This window comes from Gallinula chloropus (assembly GCF_964237585.1).
Source record: "Gallinula chloropus genome assembly, contig: HAP1_SCAFFOLD_773, whole genome shotgun sequence".
NCBI classification, from domain to species: Eukaryota; Metazoa; Chordata; class Aves; order Gruiformes; family Rallidae; genus Gallinula; species Gallinula chloropus.
This window is the reverse complement of record NW_028168480.1, coordinates 1-13,628: the sequence shown is the minus strand read 5'-3', so window position 1 is coordinate 13,628 and position 13,628 is coordinate 1. Positions and strand designations below refer to the sequence as shown.

The window sequence follows — 13,628 nt, the reverse complement described above, 5'->3', positions numbered from 1 at the left end:
GTGCCCCCCCCCCTCCTGCTGCTGCTCACGGGGACCCCGAGTCTGGGGCTGAGGCTGGACGGGCCCCTGGACCTGGGTGAGACCCCCGACCCCCCAGTAACCTCCCAGTATCCCCAGTATCCCCCCAGTATCCCCCCAACCCCCCCTGTCCCCAGTATCCCCAGTATTCCCAGTATTCCCAGTACCCCCAGTATCCCCCCAGTATCCCCCCAGTACCCCCCCATTCCCCCCCCCCGTGCACCTCATGTTCCCAGTATGCCCAGTATCCCCCCAGTATCCTCCCAGTGCTCCCAGTATCCCCAGTATCCCCCCAGTATCCCCAGTATCCACCAGTATCCCCCCGTTCCCAGTATTCCCAGTGCGCCCAGTATCCCCCCAGTACCCCCGCCATGGCCCCCCCCGTGCACCTCATGTTCCCAGTATGCCCAGTATCCCCACAGTATCCCCCCAGTGCTCCCAGTATGCCCAGTATTCCCCCAGTATCCACCAGTATCCCCACAGTATCCCCCCAGTGCTCCCAGTATGCCCAGTATTCCCCCAGTATCCACCAGTATCCCCCCGTTCCCAGTATTCCCAGTGCCCCCAGTATCCCCCCAGTACCCCCCCATGGCTCCTCCGTGCACCCCATGTTCCCAGTATGCCCAGTATCCCCCCAGTATCCCCCCAGTATCCCCCCAAGCCCCCTGTCCCCAGTATCCCCAGTATCCCCAGTATCTCCCAGTGCCCCCAGTGCCCTCCCAGTGCTCCCAGTACCCCCAGTATTCCCCCAGTATCCCCCCAGTATCCTCCCAGTGCCCTCCCAGTGCCCCCCATGCCCCCTATACCCCCCCTGTCCCAGTATCCCCAGTATATCCCAGTGCCCCCAGTGTCCCCCCAGTGCTCCCAGTGCCCTCCCAGTGCTCCCAGTACCCCCAGTATCCCCCAGTATCCCCACAGTACCCTCCCAGTGCCCCCCCAGTGCCCCCAGTATCCCCAGTACCCCCCTAAATCCCCCTGTTCCCAGTATCCCAAGTATCTCCCAGTGCCCCCAGTGCCCTCCCAGTGCTCCCAGTGCCCTCCCAGTGCTCCCAGTACCCCCAGTATCCCCAGGCAGGTGCCGCTTCGCGCTGGGCATGGGGGACGGGTCCATCCCCGACAGTCGCCTCTCGGCCTCCAGCGCCTGGTCCGACTCCACCGCCGCCCGCCACGGCCGGTGAGCCCAGTATAAACCAGTATAAACCAGTATACACCAGTATACACCCTTATACACCGGTATAACCCAGCATGTACCCTCCCCAGACCCCCCAGACCCCTCCCAGTGCATTCCCAGTCCCTTCCAGTCCCCTCCCAGTTCCCTCCCAGTCCCCTCCCATTGCTCCCAGTCCCCTCCCATTGCTCCCAGTCCCTTCCCAGTCCCCCCAGTCCCCTCCCAGTCCCCTCCCAGTGCCCTCCCAGTCCCCTCCCAGTGCCCTCCCACTGCTCCCAGTGCCTCCCAGTCCCCTCCCAGTCCCCTCCCAGTGCTCCCAGTCCCCTCCCAGTGCTCCCAGTGCCCCCCCAGTCCCCTCCCAGTGCCTTCCCAATGCTCCCAGTCCCCTCCCAGTCCCTCCCAGTCCCCACCCAGTCCCCTCCCAGTGCTCCCAGTGCCCTCCCAGTCCCCTCCCACTGCTCCCAGTCCCCTCCCAGTGCCTTCCCAATGCTCCCAGTCCCCTCCCAGTCCCTCCCAGTCCCCCCCCAGTCCCCTCCCAGTGCCCTCCCAGTGCCCTCCCAGTCCCCTCCCACTGCTCCCAGTCCCCTCCCAGTGCCTTCCCAATGCTCCCAGTCCCTCCCAGTCCCTCCCAGTCCCTCCCAGTCCCCTCCCAGTGCCCCCCCATCCCATGTCCCTTGGATGTCCCCAGATGCCCCCACATCCCCAGGGTGTCCCCATGTCCCTGGGTGCCCCAGGCTGTCCCTGGATGTCCCTGGGTGCCCCTGGATGTCCCCAAGATGTCCCCAGGCTGTCCCTGGGTGTCCCCTGGCTGTCCCTGGGTGCCTCAGGATGTCCCCAGGCTGTCCCCTGGGTGTCCCTGGGTGTCCCTGGGTGTCCACTGGGTGTCCCCTGGGTGTTCCCAGGGTGTCCCCAAGACGTCCCCCTGTCCCCAGGATGTCCCTGGATGCCCCTGGGTGTCCTCAAGGTGTCCCCAGGCTGTCCCTGGGTGTCCCCAGGCTGTCCCCAGGGTGTCCCCAAGATGTCCCTAGATGTCCCCAAGATGTCCCTAGATGCCCCCAGGCTGTCCCTGGCTGTCCCCTGGGTGCCCCTGGGTGCCCCTGGGTGTCCCTGGGTGCCCCTGGGTGCCCCTGGGTGTCCCCAAGATGTCCCCAAGATGTCCCTAGATGCCCCCAGGATGTCCCCAAGATGTCCCTGGGTGCCCCTGGGTGTCCCTGGGTGTCCCCAGGGTGTCCCCAGGGTGTCCCCTGGCTGTCCCTGCGTGTCCCCAGGGTGTCCCCAAGATGTCCCTGGGTGTCCCCTGGGTGCCCCTGGGTGTCCCCTGGGTGCCCCTGGGTGCCCCTGGGTGTCCCCTGGGTGTCCCCAGGCTGTCCTCAGGCTGTCCCCAAGACAGCCCCCCTGTCCCCCCAGGCTGGGTCGCAGCGACGGGGACGGCGCCTGGTGCCCGGCGGGTCCCGTCTTCCCGGAGGAAGAGGAGTTCCTGGAGGTGGACCTGGGGGGGCTGCACGTGGTGACCCTGGTGGGGACACAGGGACGTCACGCCGGTGGCCAGGGCAGGGAGTTCGCCCAGGCCTATCGCCTGCGCTACAGCCGCCACCGGCGCCGCTGGCTGCGCTGGAGGGACCGCTGGGGACAGGAGGTCACCTGGGGGGCACTGGGGACATTGGGGTGTTGGGGACCTTGGGGACATCTAGGGGACCTTGGGGTGTTGGGGACCTTGGGGACATTGGGGGACCTTGGGGCATTGGGGACCTTGGGGACCTTGGGGACATCTAGGGGACCTTGGGGTGTTGGGGACCTTGTGGACATCTGGGGGACTTTGGGGTGTTGGGGACCTTGGGGACCTTGGGGACATCTGGGGGACCTTGGGGTGTTGGGGACGTTGGGGACATCTGGGGGACTTCGGGGTATTGGGGACCTTGGGGACCTTGGGGAACATGGGGACACCTTGGGGTGTTGGGGACCTTGGGAACATCTTGGGGACCTTGGGGATGTTGGGGACCTTGGGGACATCTGGGGGACCTTGGGGTGTTGGGGACCTTGGGGACCTTGGGGAACTTGGGGACACCTTGGGGTGTTGGGGACCTTGGGGACATCTAGGGGACCTTGGGGTGTTGGGGAGCTTGGGGAGCTTGGGGAGCTTGGGGAGCTTGGGGACATCTGGGGGACTTTGGGGTGTTGGGGACCTTGGGGACCTTGGGGACATTGGGGGACCATGGGGTGTTGGGGACCTTGGGGACATCTGGGGGACTTTGGGGTGTTGGGGACCTTGGGGACATCTGGAGGGACCTTGGGGTATTGGGGACATTGGGGAGCTTGGGGAGCTTGGGGACATCTGGGAGACCTTGGGGCATTGGGGATATTGGGGACCTTGGGGAGCTTGGGGACATCTGGGGGACTTTGGGGTGTTGGGGACCTTGGGGAGGCTGGGGAGCTGAGGTGACCTTGGGGACCTTGGGGACACCGGGGATGTTGGGAATATTGGGGACCTTGGGGACATCTGGGGGACCTTGGGGTATTGGGGAGACGAGGTCCCCTTGGGGACCTTGGGGACCTTGGTGACATTGGGGACCTTGGGGACATCTGGGGGACTTTGGGGTGTTGGGGACCTTGGGGACCTTGGGGACATTGGGGACCTTGGGGTGTTGGGGACCTTGGGGACATCTAGGGGACCTTGGGGAGCTTGGGGACCTTGGGGACCTTGGGGACATTGGGGGACCTTGGGGTATTGGAGACCTTGGGGCGTTGGGGACATTGGGGACCTTGTGGACCTTGTGGACCTTGGGGACATCTGGGAGACCTTGGGGCATTGGGGACATTGGGGAGCTCGGGGAGCTTGGGGACATCTGGGGGACTTTGGGGTGTTGGGGACCTTGAGGACATTGGGGAGCTTGGAGACCTTGGGGACCCTGGGGACACCTTGGGGTGTTGGGGACCTTGGGGACCTTGGTGACCTTGGGGACATCTGGGGGACCTTGGGGTGTTTGGGACCTTGGAGACCTTGGGGACCCTGGGGACTTCTTGGGGACCTTGGGGACCTTGGGGTCTTGGGGACCTTGGGGACACCTTGGGGGCACCTTGGGGGCCTTGGGGACCTTGGGGTCTTGGTGACCTTGGGGACGTTGGGGACCTTGGGGGGACCTTGGGGTGTTGGGGACACTGGGGGTGTTGGGGACCTTGGGGACACCTTGGGGACACCTTGGGTGACCCTTGTGTCCATTCTGGACCTGAGCTGGTGGTGGTTGGAGGAGGGGGGGAGGTGGGTGTGGGTGTGGGGGTGGGTGGGGGGTCCTCATTGTCCCCACCCTGTCCCCACGGCGCCCCAGGTGATCGGGGGCAACGAGGACCCCGAGGGGGTGGTGCTGAAGGACCTGTCCCCCCCCGCCGTGGCGCGGACCCTCCGCGTCTACCCCCGCGCCCCCCGCCCCATGAGCGTCTGTCTGCGCCTCGAGCTCTACGGCTGCCCCTGGGAGGGTGAGTAGGGGGCGTCCCCCCACCCCAAATCCCACCCCCTCTGGTGCTTCCCCATCCCCACGTGTCCCCCAACCCACCCCATGGGGTTATAACCCCCCCAGACCCCCAAATCCCACCCCCTCTGGTGCTTCCCCATCCCCACGTGTCCCTCAACCCACCCCATGGGGTTACAACCCCCCCAGACCCCCAAATCCCACCCCCCAGGGTGGTGGTTCCCCATCCCCACATGTCCCTCAACCCCCTCCATGGGGTTATAACCCCCCCAGACCCCCAAATCCCACCCCCAGGGTGGTGGTTCCCCATCCCCACGTGTCCCTCAACCCACCCCATGGGGTTATAACCCCCCCAGACCCCCAAATCCCACCCCCAGGGTGGTGGTTCCCCATCCCCACGTGTCCCTCAACACACCCCATGGGGTTATAACCCCCCCAGACCCCCAAATCCCACCCCCAGGGTGGTGGTTCCCCATCCCCACGTCTCCCCCACCCCACCCATGGGGTTATAACCCCCCCAGACCCCCAAATCCCACCCCCCAGGGTGGTGGTTCCCCATCCCCACGTGTCCCTCAACCCATCCCCTGGGGTTAAAACCCCCCCAGACCCCCAAATCCCACCCCCCAGGGTGGTGGTTCCCCATCCCCACGTGTCCCTCAACCCATCCCCATGGTGACAGGTCATGTCCCCCCCTCCCAAGCCCCCCATCCCACCCCCCAGGGTGGTGGTCCCCCATCCCCACGTGTCCCCCATGGTGACCTGTCGTGTCCCCCCCTGTCCCCAGCCGGGCTCCTGTCCTACTCAGCCCCTCAGGGCCAGGTGATGACCCTTGACCATGGGCCTGTTGTCCTCAACGACTCCACCTACGACGGATACAGCGTCGGCCCGTGAGTCCCCAGGGGTCCCCAACTATCCCCAGGGGGTCCCCAGCACCATCCCAGCCCCAGGACCCCCCCAAATTGGGGGTCCCCAAGTGTCCACAACCAGCCTTGGCCATCGCCAATGGTCCCACCCATCTCCAAAGGGGCTCCAACTGACCCCCAAACCATCACCTGCTGCCCCCTGAGACCCTCAGACTGACCCAGAGACCCCTGGACTGTCCCCAGAGATGCTCAGACTGTCCCCAAGAGACCCTCAGACTGCCCCAGAGACCCCTGGACTGTCCCCACAGACCCTCAGACTGCCCAAAGAGACCCTCAGACTGTCCCCACAGACCCTCAGATTGACCCAGAGACCCTCAGACTGCCCCTAGAGACCCTCAGACTGCCCAAAGAGACCCTCAGACTGCCCCAGAGACCCTCAGACTGACCCCACAGACCCTCAGACTGTCCCCAGAGACCCTCAGACTGTCCCCAGATCACCCCATCTGCCCCCAGTTGCCCCCAGCCCACCTCAACCTCCCCAAAACAACCCCAATCACCCCCAAACTCCCCTCTAGACCCCATGGTGGGACATCCCAGTTGGGTTGCGTGGAGGAACCCAGGTACCCAGGCGCCTCCTTGACCACCCAGCTGGTTGGGATGGAGGGATGGGGACACCTGGGTGTTCCCCCCCCCTCTTCCAGGCTGCAATTTGGGGGGCTGGGCCAGCTGGTGGACGGGGTCTTGGGGCTGGATGACTTCACGAGGACCCGCGAGCGGCGGCTTTGGCCGGGCTACGACTATGTCGGGTGGCGGCGGCCCGAAGGTCCCCGACCTCACGTGGAGCTGGAGTTTGAATTCGAGGGTCTCCGGGCTTTCCAAGCCATGCAGGTGCCCCAGGGCATGCTGGGATTGCGATGGTGGAAGGATATGGTGGGATGGTGGGAAATGGGGTGGGCGACCTGTGGTGGTGGATCCACCCTGGGATTGATGGGGTGGGTGGGTTGGGTGGGTTGGGTGGGGGGTGGAGCCACCACATCAAGCCCAACCTTTGGGTGTGGGACCTCAATTTGGGGAGGGGTGTCCTATGGCTTGTCAACCCCACCACCATCATCATCATCATCATCATCATCATCATCATGGGGTGGTGGCCACCACCCCCTCATCTCCCCCCTCTCCACCCAAGGTTCACTGCAACAACATGCACACGAGGGGGGTGAGCATCTTCAGGGAGGTGGAGTGTCGCTTCAAGAAGAGCTTGGCCACCTCCTGGGAACCCACCTCGGCCACCCACAGCCTGGCTGGGGGTGTCAAGGACCCCAGCGCCCGGCTGGTCACCGTGCCGCTGGGCGGGCGCCAGGCCCGCTTCATCCAGTGTCACTTCTTCTTCGGAGGGGAGTGGATGCTCTTCAGTGAGATCAGCTTCCTCTCGGGTGAGGGGGACAGTGGTTGGGTGATGGGGACCTTGGTTGGGTGATGGGGTCACTGGTTTGGTGATGGAGCCACTGGTTGGGTGATGGGATGGTTGGTTGAGTGATGGGGATGTTGGTTGGGTGATGGAGCCACTGGTTGGGTGGTGATGACATCGGTTGGGTGATGGAGCCACTGGTTGGGTGATGGAGGCCAGTGGTTGGGTGATGGAGCCACTGGTTGGGTGATGGGACCACTGGTTGGGTGATGGAGCCACTGGTTGGGTGATAGGACCACTGGTTGGGTGATGGAGCCACTGGTTGGGTGATGGGTCCACTGGTTGGGTGATGGAGCTGTTGGTTGGGTGATGGGTCCACTGGTTGGGTGATGGGTCCACTGGTTGGGTGATGGAGCCACTGGTTGGGTGATGGAGCCACTGGTTGGGTGATGGGGTTACTGGTTGGGTGATGGGACCACTGGTTGGGTGATGGAGCCACTGGTTGGATGATGGGGACGTTGGTTGGGTGATGGAGCCATTGGTTGGGTGATGGGGTCACTGGTTGGGTGATGGAGCCACTGGTTGGGTGATGGGGTTACTGGTCGGGTGATGGAGCCACTGGTTGGGTGATGGGGTTACTGGTCGGGTGATGAGGCTCCACCACCCCGCACGCTGATTGGCTGCCCCGTTGACCAATGGGCTTCTCTCCCCACAGACACGGTGGAGGAGCCGGTGGGCTCCAGCGGGTGGCCCCCGGCCGCCCCCTCAGCGGGCGCCATGGGCACCCCCGATGACCCCTGGCAAGGTCACGTGACCACCAACCTCACCACCCTGGGTAAGGCTGGGCAGGTGGGGAGGGGGCGTGGCCGTGACATCACCCAGCCAATCACAGCCCAACCTCTTGGCAGGCTCCGCCCAGCCCAACGCGGCTCAACCAATGGCCAAAGCCGACCACAGCCACACCTCCATCCTGATTGGCTGCCTGGTGGCCATCATCTTGCTCCTCTTGGCCATCATCATCCTCATCCTCTGGCACCACTACTGGAAGAAGCTACTGGGGAAGGTGAGGCGGGGGTGAGGCGGTTACTGGTTTGAACTGGGAGCAACTGGGCTGGCGGATGGCGGGTTCCACCATGAAGGTGCCACCCCCCAAGGCCCAACGACGCCCATCGGAGGAGGAGCTGAGGGTGCAGCTGTCGGTGCCGGGTGACACCATCGTCATCAACAACGCCACCGGGGCGGGGCGAGGGGCACCCCGCTACGAGAGGATCCCACCGGGACCCGGGGACTACCAGGAACCAACCAGGGCCTGGCCGGAGCTGCCACCGGCACCACCGGGACCTGGTGAGGAGGAGGAGGGTGTGGGGGGGGTGGGATGATGGGTGGAGGGTGGATGGATGATGGGTGGAGGATGGATGGATGGATGGATGGATGATGGATGATGGATGATGGATGATGGATGATGGATGGATGATGGATGATGGATGGATGATGGATGGATGATGGATGATGGATGGATGATGGATGATGGATGATGGATGATGGATGATGGATGGATGATGGATGATGGATGGATGATGGATGATGGATGATGGATGATGGATGATGGATGGATGATGGATGATGGATGATGAATGGATGGATGGATGATGGATGATGGATGATGGATGGATGATGGATGATGGATGGATGATGGATGATGGATGGATGATGGATGATGGATGATGGATGATGGATGATGGATGATGGATGGATGATGGATGGATGATGGATGATGGATGGATGATGGATGGATGATGGATGATGGATGGATGATGGATGATGGATGATGGATGGATGATGGATGATGGATGGATGATGGATGATGGATGATGGATGATGGATGATGGATGGATGATGGATGATGGATGGATGATGGATGATGGATGATGGATGGATGATGGATGGATGATGGATGGATGATGGATGATGGATGGATGATGGATGGATGATGGATGATGGATGGATGATGGATGATGGATGGATGATGGATGGATGATGGATGGATGATGGATGATGGATGATGGATGGATGATGGATGGATGATGGATGGATGATGGATGGATGATGGATGATGGATGATGGATGGATGATGGATGGATGATGGATGGATGATGGATGGCAGATAAATGGACCATCCCACCCCCTCAACCAATCCCCACCCTTTCAGCCACACCCCTTGCCAACCCAGCCTATCGGCTCCTCCTGGCCACCTACGCCCAGCCAATGGGAGGCCTCGCTCGCTCCCCACCTGACGGGGCCAAACCAATCAACACAGACGGTGAGGAGAAGGGATGGAGGGGAAGCCCCGCCCCCACCCCCCCTTTAGCTCCACCCCCTCGGGGAAGCCACACCCCTTACTCACCCCCTTCTCCCCCCAACCCCCCCCCAGGCCTCGAGGGGGGGGCAGGGGCCTACGCAGAGGCTGACATCACCGGAGGCTCCGCCTATGCCGTGGCTGGCCCCGCCCCCAGCCCCACCCCTGGCCCCGCCCTCCCCTCCTTCCCCCGCCGGCGCCTCCGCTTCCGGGAGAAGCTGGGGGAGGGGCAGTTCGGAGAGGTAAGCCCCGCCCACCTTGACCTCCTCCCCCCCCCTTCCCATTGGCTCCCATGGTCTGGATACCACGCCCACATACAGGAAGCCACGCCCCCTCCATCTTAGCCCCTCCCCCGTGGGTTTACTCACCTCCCATTGGCTCTTAGCCCCACCCTATTGTCTGTAGCCCCGCCCCTCAGCCGTAACCCTCGGGCCATAGCCACGCCCCCTTGTCACAGCCCACCTCTTGCCCCAAACCCCGCCCCTTGGCCCCAAGCCCCGCCCCTTGACTCTAAACCCCGCCCCTTGGCCTTAAGTCACGCCCCCAGCGCTCGTAGCCCCGCCCCTTGCCCCAAAGCCCCGCCCCCAGCGGCCGTAGCCCCTCCCCCTGTCCTAAACCCCGCCCCTTGGCCCCAAGCTCCGCCCCCAGAACATAGCCCCGCCCCCTGCCCCAAGCCCCTCCCTTAGACCTTAAGCCCCGCCCCTTGACCACAAGCCCCGCCCATTGGATCCAAGCCCCGCCCCTTGACCCTAAGCCCCGCCCCTTGGCCCTAAACCCCGCCCCTTGTCCCTAAGCCCCACCCCCAGCGCTCGTAGCCCCTCCCCTTGCCCCAAGCCCCGCCCCCAGCGGCATTAGCCCCGCCCCCAGCGGCCGTAGCCCCGCCCCTTGGACCCAAACCCCGCCCCCAACGGCCGTAGCCCCGCCCCCTGTCCGAAGCCCCGCCCCCGCCATAGCCCCGCCCCCAGCGGCCGTAGCCCCGCCCCCGTCCCAAGGCCCCCCCCCCGCGGCCGTAGCCCCGCCCCCTGCCCGAGGCCCCGCCCCCAGGTGCTGCTGTGCGAGGTTGAGGACCCCCAGGCGCTGCCCCCCGTGTCCCGCCCCCCCGACCTGCCCCGAGGGCGCCCCCTGCTGGTGGCGGTCAAGGTCCTCCGCCCGGACGCTACCAAGAACGCCAGGTACGGGGGGGGGGGGCGGGGGGCGGGGGGTTTGGGGGGGCTTAGGGGGGCTTAGGGGGGGTTTTACCCCTCCCTGAGGTGGTCTGGGGGGGTCTTATCCCCCCTAGAGGTGGTTTGGGGGGGGGGGTGGGGGGGTTTGAGGGGGTTTTATGCCTCCCTGAGGTGTTTGGAGGGGGTGTTACCCCCTCCCTTGAGGTGGTCTGGGGGGGTCCTGGGGCCCTACTGACCCAGGGTGGGGGGGTGTTGGGGGGGTATGGGGGGGTTTTACCTCTCCCTGAGGTGGTTTGGGGGGGTCCTGGGGCCCTGCTGACCCTGTGGGGGGGTTTAGGGGGGTTCTGGGGCCCTGCTGACCCTGTGGGGGGGTTTAGGGGGGTCCTGGGTCCCTGCTGACCCTGGCAGGGAGGTTTAGGGGGGTCCTGGGTCCCTGCTGACCCTGGGGGAGTATTGAGGGTGTTTAGGGGGGGTCCTGGGGCCCTGCTGACCCCGGGTGGGGGGTTTTGGGGGGGTTTAGGGGGGTTCTGGGTCCCTGCTGACCCTGTGGGGGGGTTTAGGGGGTTCCTGGGTCCCTGCTGACCCTGGGGGGGTATTGGGGGTGTTTAGGGGGGGTCCTGGTTCCCTTCTGACCGTTAGAGGGGGGGTCCCCAGGCGGGATTTCCTGCAGGAAGCCCGGACCCTGGGCCGGCTGCGGGACCCCAACATCGTGCGGCTGCTGGGGGTGTGCGCTGGGGGGGGGCCCCTCTGCATCATCACCGAGTACATGGAGCACGGGGACCTCCACCAGTTCCTGGGGGGGCCACGGGGACCCGCCCTCAGGTAGGGGGTCACCCCCATCCCCCAGACACCCTTCCCACCCCCCCTCAATTCAACCCCCATGGGGCGCTGGCCCTTTAAGAGCCCTCGGCCCATAGAGCCCCGCCCCCTGCCCTAATAGCCCCTCCCCTGCCCTAATAGCCCCAGCCCCCTGCCCTATAGCCCCTCCCTACCCATATAGCCCCGCCCCCTACCCTATAGCCCCGCCCCCTGCCCTAATAGCCCCTCCCCATCCATATAGCCCCGCCTCCTACCCTAATAGCCCCTCCCCTGCCCTAATAGCCCCTCCCCACCCATATAGCCCCGCCCCCTGCCCTAACAGCCCCTCCCCACCCATATAGCCCCGCCCCCGCCCTAATAGCCCCTCCCCCCGCCCATATTGCACCTCCCCCTGCCCTATAGCCCCTCCCCACACACCTAGCCCCGCCCCCTGCTCAATAGCCCCGCCCCCTGCCCTAATAGCCCCTCCCCATCCATATAACCCCGCCCCCTGCCCTAATAGCCCCTCCCCATCCATATAACCCCGCCCCCTGCCCTAATAGCCCCTCCCCAGCCATATAACCCTGCCCCCTGCCCTATAGCCCCGCCCCCTGCCTTAATAGCCCCTCCCCATCCATATAACCCCACCCCCCTGCCCTAATAGCCCCTCCCCATCCATATAACTCTGCCCCCTGCCCTAATAGCCCCTCCCCATCCATATAACCCCACCCCCCTGCCCTAATAGCCCCTCCCCATCCATATAACCCCGCCCCCTGCCCTAATAGCCCCTCCCCAGCCATATAACCCTGCCCCCTGCCCTATAGCCCCGCCCCCTGCCTTAATAGCCCCTCCCCATCCATATAACCCCACCCCCCTGCCCTAATAGCCCCTCCCCATCCATATAACTCTGCCCCCTGCCCTAATAGCCCCTCCCCATCCATATAACCCCACCCCCCTGCCCTAATAGCCCCTCCCCATCCATATAACCCCGCCCCCTGCCCTAATAGCCCCTCCCCACCCATATAACCCCGCCCCCTGCCCTATAACCCCGCCCCCTGCCTTATAGCCCCTCCCCATCCATATAACCCCGCCTCCTACCCTAATAGCCCCTCCCCCTGCCCTAATAGCCCCTCCCCACCCATATAGCCCCGCCCCCTGCCCTAATAGCCCCTCCCCACCCATATAACCCCGCCCCCTGCCCTATAGCCCCTCCCCCTGCCCTAATAGCCCCTCCCCATCCATCTAGCCCTGCTCCCTGCCCTAACAGCCCCTCCCCATCCATATAACCCCACATCCTGCCCTAATAGCCCCTCCTCCTGCCCTAATAGCCCCTCCCAATCCATATAGCCCAGCCCCCTGCCCTAATAGCCCCTCCCCAACGTATAGCACCACCCCCTGCCCTTTTAACCCCTCCCCACCCATATAACCCCGCCCCTTGCCCTATAGCCCCTCCTCCTGCCCTAATAGCCCCTCCCCATCCATATAGCACCACCCCCTCCCATATAACCCAGCCCCCTGCCCTAATAGCCCCTCCCCATCCGTATAGCCCCACCCCTGCCCTAATAGCCCCTCCCCATCCATATAACCCCACATCCTGCCCTATAGCCCCTGCTCCTGCCCTAATAGCCCCTCCCCATCCATATAGCACCACCCCCTGCACTATAGCCCCGCCCCCTGCCCTATAGCCCCGCTCACTTAAGCCCCACCCCCTCAAGCCCCTCCCCCTCAAACCCCACCCCCCTGCATCCCCTCCCCCACCCCTAAAGCCCCTCCCCCTCCCAGCATGGCCACCCTGCTCCACGTGGGCGCCCAGATCGCCTCGGGGATGCGTTTCCTGGCGGGTTTGAACTTCGTCCACCGGGACCTGGCGACTCGGAACTGCCTGGTGGGCCAGGGCTTCACCGTCAAGGTGGCCGACTTCGGCATGAGCCGCCACCTCTACGCCGCCGACTACTACCGGGTGCGCGGCCGCGCCCTGCTGCCCATCCGCTGGATGGCTTGGGAGTGCATCCTCATGGTGAGCAGGAGGAGGAGAAGGGGGAAGGCTGAGGAGGATGAGGAGGTTGAGGAGGATGAGGATGAAGAGGGTGAGGAGGATGAGGAGGATGAGGAGAAGGAGGATGAGGAGGATGAGGAAGATGAGGAGAAGAAGGAGGATGAGGAGGATGAGGAGGAGAAGAAGGGGGATGAGGATGAGGAGAATGAGAAGTAGGAGAAGGATGAAGAGGATGAGAAGATTGAGAAGGTTGAGGTTGAGGAGGATGAGAAAGATGAGGATGAGGAGGATGAGGAGGATGAGAAAGATGAGGATGAGGAAGATGAGGAGGATGAGGAGGATGAGGAGGTTGAGGAGGATGAGGAGGTTGAGGAGGATGAGGAGGTTGAGGAGGATG

At 64.4% G+C, this 13,628-nt stretch overlaps 1 protein-coding gene across 1 annotated transcript; it reads left to right on the top strand.

Moving 5' to 3' along the window:
- Positions 1 to 1,093: 1,093 nt before the first annotated feature.
- Positions 1,094 to 13,252, top strand: LOC311204437 (epithelial discoidin domain-containing receptor 1-like; the record flags this gene model as incomplete). Its single annotated transcript, XM_084280863.1, has 14 exons — positions 1,094 to 1,192; positions 2,594 to 2,822; positions 4,510 to 4,657; positions 5,435 to 5,537; positions 6,215 to 6,401; positions 6,697 to 6,943; positions 7,634 to 7,753; positions 7,827 to 7,981; positions 8,073 to 8,262; positions 9,128 to 9,238; positions 9,350 to 9,516; positions 10,319 to 10,446; positions 11,092 to 11,259; positions 13,018 to 13,252. Coding segments are annotated over 14 exons (2,287 nt in total), but the record flags the coding sequence as incomplete, so codon positions are not given.
- Between the last annotated feature and the right edge of the window lie 376 nt (positions 13,253 to 13,628).